Source organism: Mycteria americana, chromosome 17, assembly GCF_035582795.1.
Source record: "Mycteria americana isolate JAX WOST 10 ecotype Jacksonville Zoo and Gardens chromosome 17, USCA_MyAme_1.0, whole genome shotgun sequence".
In the NCBI taxonomy this organism is placed as follows: Eukaryota; Metazoa; Chordata; class Aves; order Ciconiiformes; family Ciconiidae; genus Mycteria; species Mycteria americana.
In genome coordinates, this window is record NC_134381.1 from 13492501 (window position 1) to 13512500 (window position 20000).

The window sequence follows — 20000 nt, forward strand, 5'->3', positions numbered from 1 at the left end:
TTTGTCAGATTTATACAAGGAGGACTGGGATTTTGAATATTAATTTAAGTCTGGCTGGATAGTGTCGTTTCGGACAAAGCCCTTTCATCTTTGGCCTGTTCGTGGAAGTAAATGATGCAGAAATGGCAGCAATTGTACCAAATTATTCCACTGCAGATTTTGGCCCGGCACCTCGCAGCATCAGGGAGCGGAGTGGGACTGCTACTGTGATCCTGGGAGGGGGGATGAGTTTCATAGCAGAAACGCAGCTGGGGAAAACCAGCTGGAATAGAGCACAGGAAACACGGACTGAGAAACGGTCCAGAAGCAAAAAGAAGAAACAACAGTAGAAATAATTCATGAGGAGGGAAAGGGAGCCGGAGTGGATTCAAACCAGAACGTTGTTAAACATACTGACACCAGAGCAGAGGAGGAATAAGATAAACAGGAGGAACGGCTCGCCAAAACTATACAGAAAACCCATCCCCCTTTTGCAGCACCGCATGGGCCAGGCGTTGTGTAAGAGCAGGGCAGCGAGTCCAAGGGGAAGGAGGGGGCGAGGGACAGAGCGGTCTCGGCGCAGCCGTGCCGGCTCCGCGCAGCTGGGGTGGGCGCAGGGCTCCCTCGGCCCGGGACCGCCCCCCTCCTGCCCTGGGACCCCCGAACGCGGCATCGCCCTCCCTGCCACGTGCTCAGGCAGCAGCGCGCGTGGCCGGAGCCGTGGCGGGGCTGTCCCCACCATGCGTGTACCAGCCCAGGGGCACGCCGGGACGACGCGTTGTGTTGTCAAACCGTGCTCGTCTGTGGACCTCTGAACGGGCAACAGAAATAATTTAAAGAGATGATGAGACATTTTTATTATTCCCATGAAATTATATGGAATTATAGTTTTAAATGAAGGTGACAGGTTTAAAATGTGTATTTTAGAGCAAAATTAATGCTGTGCTTTCTTGAGTCTGGAAGGTTGGCCAGTCAGGGGGTCATCTCCCGCCGTGCCTGGAGTTTAGGACGCCGAGGGTGAAGCCCGCTTGTACGGCAGCGGCTGCTGTTCCTGGCTAGCGCAGAAAGCGGCATTGCTGGTGCTCAGCTGCGCGCGTGGCGGCTGTGGGTGGTGCGGCCACGTCTGGCGCAGCCCGTTCGGAGCCTGCACCGCTGCGAGGAGCAGAGACAGGCACGGGCGCCCGTGCAAACACGCACGGTGCCAACGGCAGACCCCTGGGACCCGCTCTATCCAGAGCTCGACTACCTGCTCTTAAACAGAGTTAAAGAGGTTAATTGGGCTGGGATGTGCATGGTTGTGTCACATCTCTAATGGAAATGTTGATTCAAGAAGCCACGGCCCTAGTGATTTTTGTACTACTGTAATTTAAACTTTCTTTTTGGCACTGTTGATAACAGCTCGGGACTGTGCCTGCATGACCTGATTAAACTTACAAATTGTCAGCCTTGATCTATAGGACGCAAAAGAGATTGCTGACTGAGCATCGCTTTGGAAATTCTTGATTTAAAACAAAAATTAGATTTAAAATAAAAATTAGATTTAAAATGTTGCTCCCAACAATACACTGCAAGAGCACAGGCCATTTTAAACGCATACTCAGTATCCCGGCATCGCGACAGCAACCCCATTCCTGCACGGCAAGGGGAGGTTTAATTCCTTCTTGTCTGTCCTCCACCTGGGAGCAGGCGCTGGGGAGCGGCGTGCTGCCCTGGGCGAGGGGCTGCCAGAGCCTCCGCACCCCGCTGCCGCAGCGGCCGTTCCCCAGGCCGTGCCCCCAGTTCTGTCTCCACCATTTCCCTCCTCCGATGTGAAATTCCAGCTCCACCCGTGTGGGGCCAGAGACCGCGGGCACGCGTGGAAATGGCTGCGTCCCCGGGATTTGTGCTGGTGGGAGCCGCAGCACCTCCCTGCTTTTTGCCTGAAGTCTCCTGTAGTTGAGGAGCAAGTGGCAGCTTTTCCCCCAGGCATTTTGAACCAACGCTTGGACCTCGTAGGAGGGGTGGAATCCAGTGGTACAAGTCTCCGTAAGAGTAATGCGGCGCTTAGATCCGTCTGGAAGGAAATGAGAAGCAAATCAATTATTTCCAAATAAATAATGCACTTACTTTTACCACACGGTCTTGCATCAAAGTGATATAATGTATAGGATAATGCCAGCCTTGCGTAGATTGAGCCCTGTCTTGGAAAACAACCGGAAGGCGTATGTCTCTGTACTCACGCGAATACTCCTTTAATACTTACAATGAGGTGTTTGAAGATTCTGCAGGGTCCTTTAAAAGCCTCCTGAAGATGTTCCTGCTCTGCATGGGAACCAAGAGGGTCCTACGGCACTGCCGTCACCCACGGCACCCGCCTGGGCTGCGGTTCCCGGGGCCTGCCCCCGCGGAGGGTGCCCGTTCGGGTACCACCGCGGGGACCGAGGAAGGGCCGTGGGCAGGTCCGGTCCCCGTGGCCCCGCGGGGCAGGAGGGCTCTGCAGGAGGGCTCCTCGCAGGCGTGCAGCGAGCGGGCAGCGGCCAGGCAGATGCAAGAAATACTGACTGTGTTTTCTCTTGTTCTCTCTTTTCTGCCCAAGGTTTGAGCATCCGAGGAGCCCAGGAGGAAGACCCTCCCGATCCCCAGCTAATGAGACTAGACAATATGCTTCTGGCAGAAGGAGTCTCAGGTCCGGAGAAAGGTGGGGGATCGGCGGCAGCAGCTGCAGCCGCAGCAGCCTCTGGAGGGTCTTCAGATAACTCTATTGAACACTCAGATTACAGAGCCAAATTGACCCAGATCAGACAAATCTATCACACAGAGCTGGAGAAATATGAACAGGTCAGACATCAGCCTCTCAGTTGTACGTGTACCTGCTGCTGCTTCTTCCGCACCTCCGCTTGCCAGCGCCCGCCGCTGCCCAGGCTCCGGACCACGTCCCTTCCTCCCCTTCCCCACCCCTCTCTCCCCGTAAAGAGCCGTGATGCTACGGGAGTCCGTTGGGCTTCCAGGAGCCGCTCGCTGGACCCAGGACGCATGTCTTGCATGCCTGAGTGTTTTCTGTTGTCTGTAACCGCATAAAAGCAACACCCGAGCCCATGTTTGTCCCCTTCGAGCCAGCCCAGAGAGGGGGAGAGGGTGACAGTTGTCTGTCACTCGGTGCTGCTTTCGTGCCCCGTGGTGGAGCGTTGCGAGGCTGGGGCTGCTGAGTCAGGCAGCGCAGGCAGGCGAGGGCCGTGCTGGCGATCGCAGCCCATGGCGCCCGGAGCAGGCGGCGGGAGGCTCCGGTGCAAGGCTCGGCCGCGACGGGTTGGATGTGGCGGGTTGCAAGGGAGTGGGCAGCGAGGCGCCGGCACAGCGCCTGGCCCAGGCTTCGGGAGCTGCCGCTGCGGGTAGGAAACATGGAAATCCCAGCTCAGGCGGACACCGGCACTCGGTGTCTTTGTTTGGAGTGAAGAACACGCTGCAGAGACCCGTGGGTTTACGTTCACCTCTGGGACCTGGTGACCCGCCACATTTGCCACGCTGGTGGCACCGGGAATGTTTGCCCCGTGCTGCCGGCTAGGGCTGAGCGCAGCGTGGCTCCTGCCCGTGGGGCGGGGGCTGCGCCGCCCCAGTTTCCCTGTAATCCGTGGGAGAGACCGCTCTGCCTCCTCTCTTTTCTGGTTTTGCAATGAACAATGGCATCAAAGGAGACGGGGGAGGGAAGAATGGCACAAGACCCCTGGCCCTCGCAAGCCTCAAGCGATGTCTTCATTTTCCCCTCCCAGAAGTGTCCTAATAAAGCTTGTAAACCCTGAGCCTAATCAGCTCAGCGAACCTCATCAGCTGGTGGTTTCCCGAGCTAAGCCGGGGAAGTCCTGCACTTGCCCCCAGCCCGTCACGGCAAAGCGTCAGGCTGTGCAGACCAAAACCACAAAAGAGATGTGGAGGCAGCCATAAAACCACTCGAAACTGCGAGGGCGAGGAGAAGAGTGCACCGTGCCGCCCGACTCCTTCCCCGGCCCCTGTGCTCTGCCTTGGCACGCTTCCCCTCCCTGCCTCGCCAGCGTAGAGCGGGGCCTGCGACCCTCGATAACTCTTTAGTTTGGTTTCCCTTTTTTTTTGCGTGAAGACCCTCTGAAAGGTCCCTGGCCACTTTGCTTTGCTTTTGTCTGCCACCAGAAACAAAGGCACGGTCTGTGACGGGCCATGCCGACACAGCCGACCTGTGCCGGCCTCGCGTCAGCAGCGGGCAGAAGCGATGGGGTGGTGGGGAGTGGGTGTGGAGCACCGGTGGAGCGTGGAGGAGCTGTGGGGGGACGGCCCCGCCGGCGCGGTCCACGCAGCATCCCGCCGCAGAGGCCGGCAGGACCGTGGCCCGGGTGGCGCGAGGCCGGCACGAGGCCGGCGCGGTTCAGGTGCCGGCGGCACTGCCTCGTCTCTGCTGCCTCTTTCGCCGTGTTATTCAAGTGGTGAACAAATAACTGGGCAAATAATGGACGGGGGCTTTGTGCAAATCTCCTCTTCTCCCTCAGACGACCCCCCCCGCACCCTCCGAGGACCCCAGACGCCCTGCGCGGACCCTTGGGCTCTCGCAGCACTGCGGGGCCCGGCGCGCAGCTGTAGCGCTGAGGCGGGGGCGGCCGTCGGATTAGCGAGCACCGTCGGCGGGAGCGTGTCTTATCAAACCACGGGACCCAGGCCCGAGATAGGTCTGGGGCCAAAGCAGCTGCAGGTCGGTGCTTGCAGCCGTTTCCTGGCAAGTCCCCTTTGACTCTAATGAGCTTAATGAGGTGGGGGCAGCGGTAGCGTTTTTAGCCCTGTAGCTCCATTTACAAAGGTTTCGGCTGAAATGTCGCAGCCATCCGTCCACACCGCGGGAAACTTTGGAGGATGCTCAAGCGCTGCTAGGAGAAAGAGAGAGAGGTAGAGCTGATCTGAGACATGTACGCTTCCCTGTTGATCCTGACACCCAGCAACGTCTGCTCTGCAGAAATATGATAATTTCCCCAGCCTTGCAGCAAACTGTCTCCTGCCGGTTTGTCTCAACGCAGCGCCCGTCTCCGCAGCCGAGAGGCAGCCAGGACTTTGCAGCTCTGCCTCCAGCGGCTGCGGGTCCCGGAGAGGTGGGTGCCCTCCTGCAGCCGGGGAGCAGCGCGGCCCCCGCGCGGGGGCACCTGCCCACGCCGGGGAGCGGCCCCTGCCCTCTCTCTGCGGGCGCAGGCGCTCCCGCGGCCCCGCTGCGGCTGGCAGCAGGAACCGGAGCGTCTTCTGGAGATGCTTTCCAGGCAGAGTTTGATCCTGACATTTGTTGCCAGTTAGGGGAATGTGGTCGGGGAAAAAAAAAAAGAGGAAGAGAAATGGAAAGTGTGTCACGCCATCACACAGCTCTCCCCTCGCCGTGCGCCGGGAGAAATGGCCGTACACAGGCAGCTCCTTCCATAATTTACAGCTACTATAATAGAGATGACATATTGAAAGCTATCTTCTATAATTACACTGAAATACATTTTTTGCTGTAGGCAAAAGTACTGTAAGGGTCCCAGGCCTCCCGGAGCAGCTGGGAACCTGCTTCCTGAGTTCACAGATGTCTTCTGAATTCACCCCAAATTGGGGTGAAGCGTGGCTGCTCGGAAGACACCACCAGCCCCATGGAGCGCTGGCTGGCGCCGTGCCCCCGAAGAGCGTTTTGGGCCATTTCCTCTCTTTTTCTTGCACTCGTCTCAGGAGTCTTGATGAAGCATTAAGGCTTGCAGGAGCATCCCCGCTCCTACAAGGTTTCTGAGCAGGTTAACAAGGCCATCACTTATAACCTGACATTGTTAATAATGTCTCGGGCACCAAGCAGAGGCCTGAAAAATAGTACTGAAAAAGGGATCAAGTAGCTCGGACGCTATAAATAAACAAGAGAAAACAAGACAAAGCAGCAGAGTCTTCTGAGCTTACTTCCCCTCTGCTGCACTGAAGTAGCTCTGCAGATGGGAGGTGCTGGCGAAGATAAATGAAAACCGGGCCCTCTCAGTAGCTGTAACCAAATGAAGTCTCATCAAGCAACTCAAGTAAATTCAGGGACAGATTTTTGCTTCTTGAAAGCAAGAAACTCACTTTAGCTTTGAAACATCCAATTTTTGACACTATATTTGTGGAAAAATATTTCTCGTAGGAAAGACATATCTGAAAATATTTTTAATGCAACAGTTGCCATTTTTATTCTACTTTAAAATTGAATTCCCCAGATCTGCAAACGAGGGGACACGTGGCAAGCTGCGTGCCTCAAATGTCCTTTCCGTGCCAAATACTTGGACTCAGCCGTATCTTTGGGACAGTCGGAGCCGCTCTCTTGTCTCGGGGAGGGAGCTGCTGCATTTCGGCGCCTGCGTTTCCTTACCTCCGTGCTTCATTTACCGGGTGAGCCAAAGCTGCTGCTTTTGCTGTCGGTCGGACGGCTGAACCCAAGCTTTTGCACGCTAAGATTGTCCAGGCAGCTCGGCAGGCGACACGCAGGGAGGATGCGGTCCCGGTGCGGCGAGGCCGGCGGGAGCAGGCACCGGCGCCCGGCTGCCCGCCCTGCTCGGGCCGGGGGCTGCCGCGCTTCTCTGGGGGCTCGGAGCCCGCTCCCGCGCCGGGCGGGCGAGCTGCTGCGCTGGGTCTGCCTTCCCACGGGCCAAAGCTTTGGGGTGGGAGGAGGAGAAGCAGGTCACCCAGCACAAGCCCCGCTCTCCCTGGGCGAGGGGAGGGTGGCCGGGGGTGCTCAGGGCAGCGTCCCCGTCTCTTCGGCGTGGCGAGAGGGGACGGCGGCTGGTCACCTCTGCGAGCTTTGCTGCCTGAAATGTCAAAACAGAGAGAAAGAAAATACGCAAACGGCAGGCGAGGGTGAGCTGTGTCGAACTCCTTAACCTGGAGCTCAGAAAGTCTTGAGAAAGGCAGGGAGCGGCAGCTGGCGGGAGGAGCCGTCGCGTCTGCGCTGGCGTGGAGCGGCGGTGAGCTGGCGCAGCCTCCGCAGCGCCGTGACCTCGCCGCGCTCGGTGCTGGCAGGCGAAGGGCGTCTGCACCAAGGCTCGCCGAGCCTCGCCGGAGCGCTGCCTCCAAACGGGTGCTGCAAGGATGTAAATTAGCCTGTAATTTACTTTCAGTAGTGTAAAGAAAAAAAAATCACTTTGCCTGAAGTGTATGCATCTTTCTTAAGGGTGTACCCAGATTTTAATTATCTAAATGTAAATACTTAACGAATTTTACTTAGAGTAATGAGCTAAAGTGCACACTACATAAATGAGATGTTCTAATTAATCATGTATGAACTACTGGTTTAAAGAAAAGCTATGTGAATTCTGCAAATGTTGGGCTATTGCCAAATTGCTAATCAGCATTTGCATTCATAGATGGCTTCACTTAATAAGTTGTGAGACGTTCAGCAAATGTTATAGGAAATTATGAGTTTTTAGATGCATAAACTTTTCACTTTTAACTCTTTCCCTCGCACAATCTATTGAAATGCAGGAGAATCCCTGAAAACGTAGTTGTCAGACAAATTACGTGGGTATTTTTCACCCTGGCTTTCGAGGAGAAAGGGGAGCTAGAGTCAAAAAGAAACGTAACGTATGGGGTCTGGACGAGAGACTTGCAGTGTTTCCTCCGCGTGATTTACTGGCTGCTGAGCGTCGTGCTCAACGCCCGTTATGTTAGATGCGCAAGAGCAAAATCCTGTGCCCCTACGCGGCTGTGATCGCAGCCCAGCGGCACGTTACGTCGGCCGGCCCTGGCGCAGCCAGCGCCCAGACCTCCCGCAGACAAGTCAGCCTCGCGCGCGTCCACCTTCACCTGGTAAGGGCTCGGGGAGCGGAGGGCAGTTTGCCTCGCGCTGCCTGTAGACCCCGTGGAGGCCAGCGCAGCGCCCGGCCCCTCTCCTCTTCCCAGGGCTCCGTCGGGACGGGGCGGGTTAGTGCCCGAGACGTGCTCGAATACCAGGCTGGCCCCGGGAAGGGATTAGCCCCGTGGCCGCCACGCAGCTCTGCCTAGCAGACGGCGGTCCTGGGGTTTGTTTTTGAAAGAGATAAGGGAGGCATAAATCAGCGGAGTTCGTGGCAGCTTCCAGCCTGCGTGGGGGAAGCCGGGATGCCAGCGTGACGGCCGCTTGGTCACGGGGAGGCTCGGATCAGGCGGCGTCTGTTGATGATGCAGCCTGGAGAAGTTTATATCATCGTGTCCGTTCCCTGCGCAGTCTGGGACTGATAATTGATGGCTCCTCGTGCCGTCCCTCCTCCCGCGCCTTGGCAGCGCGGTGCGGGCCAGGCTCGGGCGCGGCTCCGCTGAAACCCACCCTCTGAGGGGACGCGCATGGCGCCTCAGAAAGGTCTAGAGACCCTCCCCTGCTGCGGGTGTTAACCCTGCCGGCTGCCTGCCTGGGGCCCGGCGGGTTGCAGGACGCGCAGCCCTTACCACGTTTTGCTCGCTTGGCTGCTGAGCGCGCGCTGGTCCCCGCTCGCATCCTCCCCCTGCCCGCAGCCGTTACACGTGCCGATCCCCACCCCTCCTCCCCGCCACGGTCTGGCTGGGGCCGCGGGGACGCAGCCTGCTCTGAAAGGGGTAGGCGCGGAAGGAGCTGCGCCGCCGTCGCTGCCGCGGGACGGTCCCGGGTCGGACGGGCAGGGCGCCTGCGATCCGCTCCCGCGGTTGCGTGCGTGTGGAGGGGACGGGGCAGCACGAGGGTCCCCCAGCCCCCCCGGCGCTGCCTCCCCCCAGCAGCCAGGCCTGAGCTTGTGTCCTTGTGGGACGGCACAAAACGATTTCTAAGCCTCTCCTTCCTTTGCAGGCATGTAATGAATTTACCACACACGTGATGAACCTTCTCAGAGAACAGAGCCGGACACGTCCCATTTCTCCCAAGGAGATTGAAAGGATGGTGGGCATCATTCATCGAAAATTCAGCTCCATCCAGATGCAACTCAAACAAAGTACTTGTGAAGCAGTAATGATTTTAAGATCAAGGTTCCTCGATGCCAGGTAAGGCAGAGGCGAGTGCCCCCGGCTCTTTCTGAGGGGGAAGGGGCAGCCCAGGCAGAGCCTGGCCCTGCTGGGACCTGCGTCCCCGCGCGGGCTGGGACCTGCGGGGAGAGGCTGCTCCCCCCCAGCAGACAGCCAGGGCCCTCGTCCTTCACCAGCAGCTGCTGTGCACGGGGGGTTTCCCGCACCGAGCTTTCATAAACAGCAAGGTCTTTTCTACATATTTTAGTGCAAAGACTAGGCTTGTTTACCCGCTGCTTGCTTGTTTACCCTGCTCGTACAGGGGTCACACAGGATTTGCGTAAAGGGCTGTTTTGTCACCCCAGCAGTTATTTAAGTGGCTGCCGGTACCGATGTCTCGCAGCGTAAGGCTAGCCTTGCAAAACACTGACCCCGTAATGGAAGAGCTAAGTTCTCTGGGAGGGACGTGCCCACGGGCTGCGGCTGACGCTGGGTTGGCAGCTGCGCGCGCCCGAGGTACGAAGGCGATGACGCTTCCGAAAGCCAGATCTGCTGGCCCGTCTCCCAACAAGCTGTCGCCTGACTGGGGCGCGGGAGAAGGCAGCACCTTCCGACCCGCTCACAGCCAGCACGCCCGTCCCTCGGGCACCCGTGTCGCTGCCGGAGCTCAGCACCGTCCCCACGGCCCACCGGCCTCCAAAGCGGGCTGTGCTTTCTGCAGGCTGCGAGGAAGCAGGCAGACGGGGATTAGGAGGGGGTTAGATTTATTTAGGCAAATTGGGGCAGAGCCAGATTTGTTTGGAAGCCCTGATGAGGTGGGATACCCATCCCCGGCCCCATCCCTTTCACAGGGCTCCCCTCCGCAGAGCGGGACCCTGGCAGCTGGCAGAGCCCGGCAGAGCCGGAGCTGAGCCCGGCAGAGCAGGGAGGAGCAGCAGGCACCACGCAGAGCCTGCCTTCAGCAGCTAGCTCATGCTTCACACCTGAAAGCTGTGAGGAGCTAAACAAGAGCAAAATAATTTTATTAACAAGGAGGTCACTGGCAGGTGTGGCAAATTAGGGTAATTACAAACAGTTGGAGGAAATGTCTATGGAGAGCTCCAGTAACTGCAAAAGGTAAAGCTTGCAGATGCACATTTTAAAGTGATTTCTTTAAAAAGGAGGAAGGTAAATAAGGCAAAATGAGCGGAAGCACAGTAATGAGATAAACATAGCTCTAGGGAGAGAGTCTGCCTGCTCCAGGATACAGCGTAGTTAGCAGCATCGTGATACTGCTGGAAGAGAGCGCTGGGGATTGCCGCTCGGCTGCCTGCTGGCCTCGGGCGCAGGCAGTTTGATTGCAACCAGCCCTGAGGGGAAGGGAGCTCTGAAGGAAACGTTCAACCGGTGCTTGCGAGAGGATGTTCTGGGGAGAAGGAGAGCAGCCGGCGTCGGCTCGGAGGGAAGGCACCGCAGCCGTGCGGCCGCCGCCGCCGTAACCTGTGCGGTGGGAGCGCAGCAGCGGGGCGGCTGCCTGCTGCGCTGGAGGGGCCGCGCTGCTCCCCGGCCGGCGCTGCCTCGCGGCGGGGCTGGCTGCAGCGCGTGCCGGGCGGCGCGCTTCGGAAAGGCTTCGCTTTCGGGCGAGGCCGCGAAGCTGCGCGCCTCGGTACCTGTCACTCGCGGCGCGAGGGCCCGGGCCCCGCTCGGCCCTCGGCAGGAGGGTGTGCGGATGGGTCTCCCTCGCAAAGCCCTGAAAGCCCCTGGCTCGCAGAAGCCAATTAGCTCGATGAGTGCTACGTAAGGACACGGCAGTGCGGCCGCCCCGTCCCTTTCCACTGCGTTCACCCCAGAGGCTTGTGCAGAAGCCCCCGCTGACCTGCTGCTAAAGGGAAGGAGGTTGGCTAGGCTGCTGTCAGCACAGAGTGATTTGACAGCCGGAGGTTCAGGTTGGGTCGCGTATTTGGGCGCGGGGGTGCTGCAGGCAGCCTGCCCGGCTCCGCGCCCTGCCTCGCCTTTCGCTCCGTGGTGCTTTCTGCCGCAGCACACGACACGGCCTGTGCCCCCGCGGGGTGAGGCCCCGGGTGGAGGGGGATGGTGCGAAGCCAGAAGCAGAGTCCAGGCCCTTGCAGGGCTGGATGTAGGGACGCGGGTGTTGCAGCCTGCTGCCCCTCTGCGTGGCATCAGGGCAGAGCCCAGCCCCGGTGGGGGGCTGCCCCGAAGAGAGCGGGGGTACTGAGATGGTGCTGCCGTGTCGCTGCGTGCTGCGGCACAGGCGTGTGAAACAAGGGTTGCTTCCACCCCAGCTGACCCTGCCAGAGACCTGTTTGCAGCTGGAAGAACAGCTGTGGTTTTCTTTTCTCATTTCAGACGGAAAAGGCGTAACTTCAGTAAACAAGCCACAGAAATCTTGAACGAGTATTTTTACTCCCACCTCAGTAACCCCTACCCCAGTGAAGAAGCCAAAGAAGAGCTGGCAAAGAAATGCAGCATCACAGTATCGCAGGTAAGCAGCCGGTGGGAGTGGGTCCTGGCCCTCCACACCCCGGGCAGTGCATCGACCTCCCGGCTCCCCTTGCAAAGCCGCCGTCTCCCGCCGGGCTCTGGGATGCGCTTCTGACGGAGCAGTGCCTGCGATACGGAGCAGGTCCCTGCCCGATGCAGTTTCGTAATCCCTTCAAATTTGCATTACTGACCAGGATAAAGTTCAGCAGGGTGACAGAACGTGACTGAGCTCCGCAGGAAAGGCAGCGTGCCGGCGGGTGGCTGGGCTTGTGCTGGGGTAAAAAGAGTGTGCGTAGAAAGATGAAGATAGAAATAACAAGGCTATGAGGTTAGCGCCCTACTTTACATCAGCTTTCTCTCTGCACAGTCAGTAAGATTCCTAGCTGAGCCTTACTGTCTGTTATGAATTCATTACAACTTACCATTATTTTGGGGGAAGGCCAGTTTATTGACAAACATGTAATCTATCTCTATAGATCAGAATTTCTTTGATTGCTTGAAGTTGTTTTTCTAAGCCAGCCAGAAATTCAGCCTCTTGATACACTCAAGTGACATGAGCGGTTTCTCTGTAGCAAAAATGTATTAAGCGGATTTGCTCCTTTCATCACGTGTAACAGACGTTACTGTGAAGTTAATGCAAGAAAACCAGCATCTCCCTAATCAGAAATGCGCGCTCTCGTTGGCTGCGGCTGCTCTCTGTCTAGGCCAGAGTACATTTACAGCTCCGGACTGGTGTCTCGCAGCAGCGTTCAGGCCGATGGCACCGCTCCATCAAGCTTTCCTTCGCCAAGATAGCTTAAAAAGCAAAATAAGACTTTGCCTTTCTCGTGGCCTGTACGTTTGATAGAAAACCAAATGAGCCTGGCTCGTGCAGCCCGGGGAGGGTTGCACTCGGGTGGCAGGGAAAGCTCACCAGCAGTTTCCAAGTTCTCCAGCCACCCCGCTGCCCGTTGCGAGGGCTGGTGTGCCATCCCCTCCCAGCTCCATCAGCTCCGCTTATCAATATTTCAGGTCCTTTAGAGGAACAACGCCTGCGGCGAATGTGTTAACTATTAATGATTGCAGGCTGCAGTATTGGCATTATTAGCAATGCAACCTTTAGCTTTATAATTAAGACCTGAGTTGAGATTTACTTTATAGGTCTCCACTGAATGCATGAAAAATTCAGGCACTTTATTGAAGACTTTCAAATGAAAGGCTGCCCAGATCCCCCAAATCTGATATTACTTAATCGACTTTGGATGCACCCTCAGTACAAACCCTAGAAAAACTGCCCTATGCCATGAGAGGCCAGCGGAGACGTGTGTGTGCCTTGCTCTCTCCTTGCTCCTTCCTCGGCATGCAGCACGTACCGTGCTCCGAGCGGGGTGGGAAGCGCGCGTGCCCAGTGCCAGGGGAAGGTTGGGGATGGAGATGGGAACAGTTTCTCCCGGTCCACTTACGAGTGGCCGTGGTCATGAGCAGGAAATTTTTGGGGGAAATTCAGCACCAAACTCGTTCCCTCGCACATTGCTCCTTCATTGCTGTTATCATCACGTGAGCGACTGCAGCCCTGGCAGGCACCGGGGCAGCCGTGGTGGCCACCGGGCAGCTCTCCCATGCCCACAGGCATCCCTGCGGCTGCCATGGATGCCTGGAACCAGCCAAACAGCCCGAGAGCACACGAGTACCTGGGCGTGTTGGTCTGCAGCCCTACGTCTTGTTGCTGGTTTCAGTCCTCTTGGCACGAGATGGTTTATAGCAATTCCTCCCGTAAGTGGCGTCCAAAAATCTTCCCACATGAGCCGAGGCAGCCTGCTGCTTAGTTAGGAGAGGCAACGCCATCGGCACCAACTTGGAGAAACCAAAAGTTCTTCAGCTTTGCTGGCAGAATGTAATTGGGATTACATGGTAGAGAGCACAACAGACCTGGTGAAGAGATGTTTTCTGTCCACCCAGCGGACGGTGAATTGTGCCTGGCAGAGAAGGAGTTAGTGACCCTGCAGCGTGGACAGATAACAAGCTAGATCTAGATAAGGCTGAAGTGACTGAAGGAAATGAGATGGAACATTTGAGAAGCCATAACTGATTGCTTCTAGTGCTAATAGATCTGATTTCTTTCTTAATTGGTTGTTTGATAAGGTTTAATGTATATGTTGTAGAATGAAATAAAAGGCAGGCAGATGGTCCAAAAATGTAGCGGCAGCAGTGAGCCTGTGACTTGAATATAGGTTTGTCTCTTTAATATTTGATACGAGCATGAATTAGTTGTTTCTTGAATCCATTAGGAAGTCTGGGTGAGCAATGGGAGTAGCTGCATTGCGTCCTCCGTAGCACTGCGTGCCGCAGCCTGAGCTTTGCAGGGTGACATTTCCCAGCCTGGAGCAAGGGCAGCGCTGACCGCGCAGCCCGGGCGCTAGCTGCCTGACATGCGGGTTTGGGGCCGTGGCCGGAGCTTCACTCTGGCAAGATAAAGATATAAATGCCCAGGATAAGCGCTGGATGATGGGAAAGCCTGAAAACGGGGCCACGTGTCGTCTAATGGGAGAGGAGCACGTCCGTGAGAGAGGGAGTGCCTGTGATCAGCTGGCTGCTTAAGTTCCTGATAGATCTGCTGTCACGGCTAGAAAATGTGAGCACTATGGCTATCCTAATCTTGGATTTTCAAAGGCACTTCCAAAGGCCGCACGGAGGGACTGCAGGGTTAGTCGGTATTTACTAGGTCAGACTGGGCTGGAGTTGTCTTTCTTTGTACTGAAAAATGTTTGTATTTTTGAGGCCATCTAGCAGAAAAGCTCTGAGCAAGCACTGTAAAATAGCCCAGCGCGCACTGCTCTGGTGGTTGGCAACAGGAGTCAGAGGATGCAATCCAGAAATCAGGGGTGAATTGAGCAGTCATTTAAAATACTGGCAGGAGTAGCATCGCATGGGATAAGCAATGGCATCCAAGCGAGTGACTGAGCTACACCTTGCACAGGGCTTTTATGAAAAATCTCTGAGCGTACGTACTTCCAGCCTCGAGCAGGAGTCCCTCAGACATCGCCCTGCCTGGCACCGTGCCCTATTCACCTCCCGTGCTACAAACGCCCTGGAGGTGCAAAGAGCTGGAAAATGAAGAGGAAAAAAAAAAAAGGTAACGGAGGGCTTTCCAAACTCCTGGAGGTTGTGGTTCACGGCTGGTGAAGAGGCTCTGTCCTTTTTTTGGCTGAGCCAGGCTTCCCCTGTAGCCGCTCCTAACGATGAGGCAAGGTGTTTCTTTCCTGTACTCTAAGTACCTTGTAAATGCTGGGGGCAGAGTCATGGCAGAACACCTCCTCCCTCAAACACTTAATTAGTGAGCATTTGGGGTCATCCTCCCCCCAGATTAAGCAGCTCACTGGAAATCTTGCTGCCATAGCACTTTACTGAGCTGCAAAGAAAATTGTCTCCCAGAATCATTTAGTTGCAGATGGGAGATAGATGGTTTCAGTTTTGATATCGGTGTTTAAAATAATATGTAGAGAAGGTTTTTCAAGAAAAGCATAAAGACAAACTATTTATTAAGATGAACACCTCTCACAATTTCATTTTTAAGAGTACGGAAAAGGTAATTCTAGGGAAAAAAATGTCCTTAACAGAGAACATCGTCGGCTGTAATTTAGAGCTACCCGATCAGCACGTGTTTGAGGGAGATAAACTGTATCATCTGTTCTCCCCTTACCGTGGCTGCGAGGCTGATGTTTTATACTTTTGCAGATGAGCCTCTTTCAGGGTGTCATGAGCAACTATCAGTCTATCATGTGGGCTATAGAAAGGGCATAGTCATTGCTGAAAGCGTGTCAGTGGATTACAGCAATAAAATTTTTCACTGCTTCAAACAAAAGAAGGATGTGCTTGACAAGGGAATATATTTAAAATTCTTCTAAAGAAGGAATGCAGAAGCTGGTTTTCAACACCCCTCCTGCCCCTGCTTCTTCTGAGTCTGAGTCCGTTTGCTTCTCTGAGCGATTGACACGGAGAGCTATGGATGTGTAGGCTCTTTCCCCTTGACTTCATGTGGGAAGCAAGGGGAAAAAAAAAAGATGCCAGCTTAATTAAATAGTTTCTAGAGGTAAAATTCCTAGTTTTAGATCATGTACCATAATTGTGCCGTATCGATTTTCAAAATTTCCTATTTTGTGTCATTTGATTAGGTGTGGAACATAAACTGTGTGCTACAAACACTTGGAAACACAATGGAAAAATTTCTGTGATCCATAAATACGTAGTTCACTAATTTCAGCAGTGATGCTCTCGTGTCAGCTGCGTCTTTTGCAGAACGAGCGCTGATTTATCCCATGAAATCAGCCAGTGCGGAGACACGAGGCAGGCCTGCCCCATCCCAAATCCCACATTAGGCATCTTGATGATTTCGGTAATAATTTATTGTCTTTTTATTTAACATTGCAATTAACATGATAAATAAGTGCAACAGTATTGTTTGAAATGTAATATACAATTAAGCCCAATTAATTAATTGGCCTTCAATGATCAGGAGGAGAAAGATGTTCATTGTTTTTTTATGTGAAGAGATAGTTTGTTTTAATGAAAAATGTGTTGTGAAGCAGCTCGCGATGGAGACAACTTTCATTTTTAGGGTGAGCGCGGGGCTGGGCGAGGAGCCAGGGCAGCGCGGCTGCTCGGGGCCGGCCCAGCACCAGCATCCCGGCCCTCCCCTGGGACGGTGCCGGTGCCAGCGGCAAGGGCAGGGCGAGGAAGCTGCAGGCAGCCAGCACAGCACCACAGGGCAAACGTCACGGCGTAAATCCAGCCTAAATCCTGCCTGGCACAGCCTCCGCTCGAGCGGTGCCCTGGCCCCGTCCCGGGCGCGTCCGGCCGCCCGCGTCGGCCGTGCACGCCGGGCTGCGGCCGGAGCCCCTGCGCGTCCCCAGGCCGTGGCACGCTCTGCTGCAGCCCCGCGCTGACGTGTTTCACGGGAGGGCGAAGAGTCCTTCGGCCGGGAGGCGAAGGGGCCTGGGCGGCGGCTGCGCTACCCCAGAGGGACGCGGTGGTTTCTCGGGGCAGCTGCAGCAGCCCCGGACGCCGCGCTCTGCCGGTGCGCAGGGCACGCTCTTTAATCTCAGAAAGAGGTTAACATTTCTGGATATTCATTCAGATGTGGTGTGCGGGTTAAACATAACGTACGATCGCTGCTCCTCTCATTGCTTCCAATTAAACCTTGCTTGTTAGTTTAACCTCTAGGTAATCCCATCAAACAATTGATGTCAAGGAAACACTGCCCACAGTGGCTCTGGATGAGTGGCCATTAATTTTAATTGCCTTGATATTAAAGATTAAGAAGTATTGGGACTAGCAGAATGGAAACGATCTGATGTCAAGCAAATCCACTCGTTGAGGCTTCCCCAGGCTGCTGGTGATATTAAAATTTTACTGTGAGAATTAAATAAACCTTTATTAGTGATGGCTGTTGTTTGATTGGTCCAGGGGCGTGCATAAACAGAGGGGTCTCGCACACATCCGTGGACAATACAGTTGATGTGCAGAGATTCCTCAATTATGAAACTGTTAATAAAGCATAATCTGATTGTCCACAATAATTATTTGCTAGGTTTCATTAATGTATTATTGCTTCTCTGACTGACAAGGTGATATTAAGTGCAATATATAGAATATGGTGGAGTATTATCTAGGGAACAGAATGTATAAGGTACCGTTCGTATTACCGTTAAAAGCTAGAGGCTTTTCATTAATTGTGTTTAAACAAAAGCTATAGCTACATAAAATACAGCAGGATTTGTCTCCTCCCGGCAGCGGGTGCCTCACTGGGCGCCGTGATGGAGCACGGGCGGGCGAGAGGTGCTGCAGAGCTGCCGCGGCTCGGGGGGGGGTACAGCCATGGGTCTGGGGGGCCCAGGGAGCGCAGGACCCCAGCCCCGGCCTCGTCCCGCGCCGCGCGGCTGGGTGCCTCGCTGCGGGGATGGCCGGTAACCACTTGTGTTATTGCTGTCCCCTCCCCTTTACCTCTGTGTTGTTGCAGATGCTTTCTTGTCTCGGCAGCCTTGGCCGTCGTCTGTGTTACAAGCTGGGTTTGTTATTTAGGAGCTCTGTTATAGCAGCTGAAGTTAAACAAAGCCGCTGAGAAAGGTTGTAGGAACTTTTCTGAGCGGCTCCAGCCGTGACCTCTGCGTGGGTTAATAGTTGGTGCCCCGTGAGCCATCTTGGCTTCAGTACGGTATCTTCAAAGGGAGATGACAAAGTGACTTTTCAGCCATTATTGATTTATATGATTCCTTTCATTTTCAGCCGACCAAACACGATTCTATGAGTGGGCTGCCAAGGTCGTTCCAGCCCAAAAATAAAGAACAATTGCTCTCACTGCCTGCTCGCCCTCCCTCAACCGGACCTTGGTCCCCCTTCAGCAGCTTTCGGGGTCTTGCACTGATTTCATTGACAAATGGCTCATAGGAGTAGGAGCCAATGCTGTACTAAATGCTACAGCCAGCTCCAGGATATGTGTCATCATCAAAGAGTCACCCCCTGTGCATCGGTTTCCAACAGAAAAGCAGAGCTCATGTCCATAGTAATATTTACCTGATCCTCGGTCACTGCTTCGTTAACTGGCGTAGGCGGCAGATACAGGTTGGGGCTGGGGCACGCGTATTTGCTGGACCAAACACGATATCTCGAAGTGATCGTGCTTTGCCGGTCAAGCGCTTTGTGTCCTTTACTCTTCCCACCTCTCCCCACTGCAGGTGTCCAACTGGTTTGGCAATAAGAGAATCAGGTACAAGAAGAACATCGGGAAGTTCCAGGAAGAAGCCAATCTCTACGCGGCAAAGACGGCTGTGACCGCAGCACACGCCGTGGCCGCGGCCGTCCAGAACAACCAGACAAACTCCCCCACCACACCAAACTCTGGTACGTACCCGGCTCGTGCGTTAAGCATCCCGAAGGGCGGTCCGTGAAGGAAGACCCTCGATGGCGCCCTCGAGAGCTCGGTTGGGCTGAGAAGGCTGCAGCTCCCAGCAGACCTAGCCGTGGCACGGGGAGCGGTACCAAGCCCACGGACCTCCAGGCTGGACCGCTGCAAGGCTGGGCCCTGCCATAGGTGGTCCCAGCGGCTTTGGCGGCGAAGCTCCCGTGGCCTTATGGGGGACCCGTGTAACTCCCACAGCGGTAACGTCTGCCTGGCTCGGGCTCCTGGCAGCTTCTTTGTTTCCGTAGATATTTTAAGCTTTTTCTCATTCAATGAAAATAACATAAAATGCGGCAGAGCTCCAAGTCTGTTTTTGTAGAACTGTTAAATTTATTGTCAAGATAAGAACAAAATAGAGGAATATTTTAGCATGCACTAATTAGAATTTAAACCCTGGGTTTCTTGAAACAGAGTGGATATTATATATAGAAGTCTAAGGATGCAACTTTTATTTTGGAGTTGCTCTACCACATGTTCTTCTGCAGTATTTAAAAATTGTCTCGCTAGTGTGTTGTTGACATTTTGCAAATCTAAGCCTTAAATTAGTAGGGGGAGTGTTTAAAGAGGAAGTTGCTTTTTTGGGCTCCAGAGGCAAAGGTTTCCACGAAGCACAGATCTGTTTGACACTATTTACAGTGAAGTTTTGCTGCAACTTAGTTGCAGACAACTTTTAAAGGGTATAGAGATCCAAGGGGAAAAAAAAAAAAACTTTAATCAAAAGAAAGTAAGAAAAAGGTTCCTCCTCTGACGGTAATAAATCGGCTAATTAGAAATTGCCAGCCATTTCCTTTTGAAGGAGACATTAAGCACAGACTCAAAACGAGTTTTTCTCCGAGTGTTTGGTGATAGCATCTCCCGATGAAGCGATCCACCGGAGGAAAGCTCTCGACATGAAAACCTGTTGTTGTACAGGCTGCTCTTCCGGAGGGAAAAGCTGACCCGGGTCGCGTGGGGCTTCCCGGCTTTCCCGGCGTAGTGGTCCCGGGCGGCGGCCGGGGCAGCGGCGAGACCCGGCGGCAGCCCCCGCCGGGACGCACCGAGCCGGTGGGCGGGGGGCCGGCGGCCCGAGCTCGCCCGCGCCGGGGCCAGCAGCTTTCCCTCTGCTGTGCGCTGCCTTTCCTTCTCCTCTCCTGTCTTCTTCTCCTTCCCCTGCCCTCAGGTCTCTGGGGTTATATATTTGCAGCTCTCTGTTATTCAGCTACCTAACTCTTTCCTTTCCAGGTTCTTCTGGTTCTTTTAACCTCCCAAATTCTGGGGACATGTTCATGAACATGCAGAGTCTGAATGGGGATTCTTACCAGGGGTCCCAAGTCGGAGCCAATGTGCAGTCACAGGTAGGAGAAACGCCCCAAAGTAGGGCCTTTCTAGCAGGGTAGGGTTTGGGCTAAAAATTCCACCTTACTCTGGCTCTATTAAACGGTCTGTGCCTCGCTGCAGAGTGGAGGCTGCATATTTCTGAATGTGACCTATTCTTACCCCAGCATTGAATTTCACAAATATAAAGGAAAGAGTGATTTTTTTCTGATTGAAACTTTAAGCTTTGTGAATGCATTCGGCTCTGGCTTGAGCTCATGGAATGGGATTGGGTGCGTCTGACTTCCATGGACACTGTAAATCCAGTGAATTTTCTTTCTTTTTCCTTTTCTTTTTTTTTCTTTTCTTTTTTTTTTTTAAAAAAAAACCCCAT

General features: G+C 54.6%; 1 protein-coding gene across 2 annotated transcripts in view; it reads left to right on the plus strand.

The window, feature by feature from the left end:
- Positions 1 to 20000, plus strand: part of PBX3 (PBX homeobox 3) — a 115738-nt gene that overhangs the window by 90431 nt on the left and 5307 nt on the right. The window contains exons 3-7 of one of the 2 annotated variants that reach the window (XM_075519851.1): positions 2555 to 2796; positions 8747 to 8937; positions 11245 to 11380; positions 18090 to 18255; positions 19535 to 19647. In XM_075519851.1, the coding sequence (XP_075375966.1) occupies positions 2555 to 2796; positions 8747 to 8937; positions 11245 to 11380; positions 18090 to 18255; positions 19535 to 19647 (848 nt within the window). The remainder of the gene's footprint in view (positions 1 to 2554; positions 2797 to 8746; positions 8938 to 11244; positions 11381 to 18089; positions 18256 to 19534; positions 19648 to 20000) is intronic. The other variant, XM_075519852.1, reaches the window with a different exon arrangement.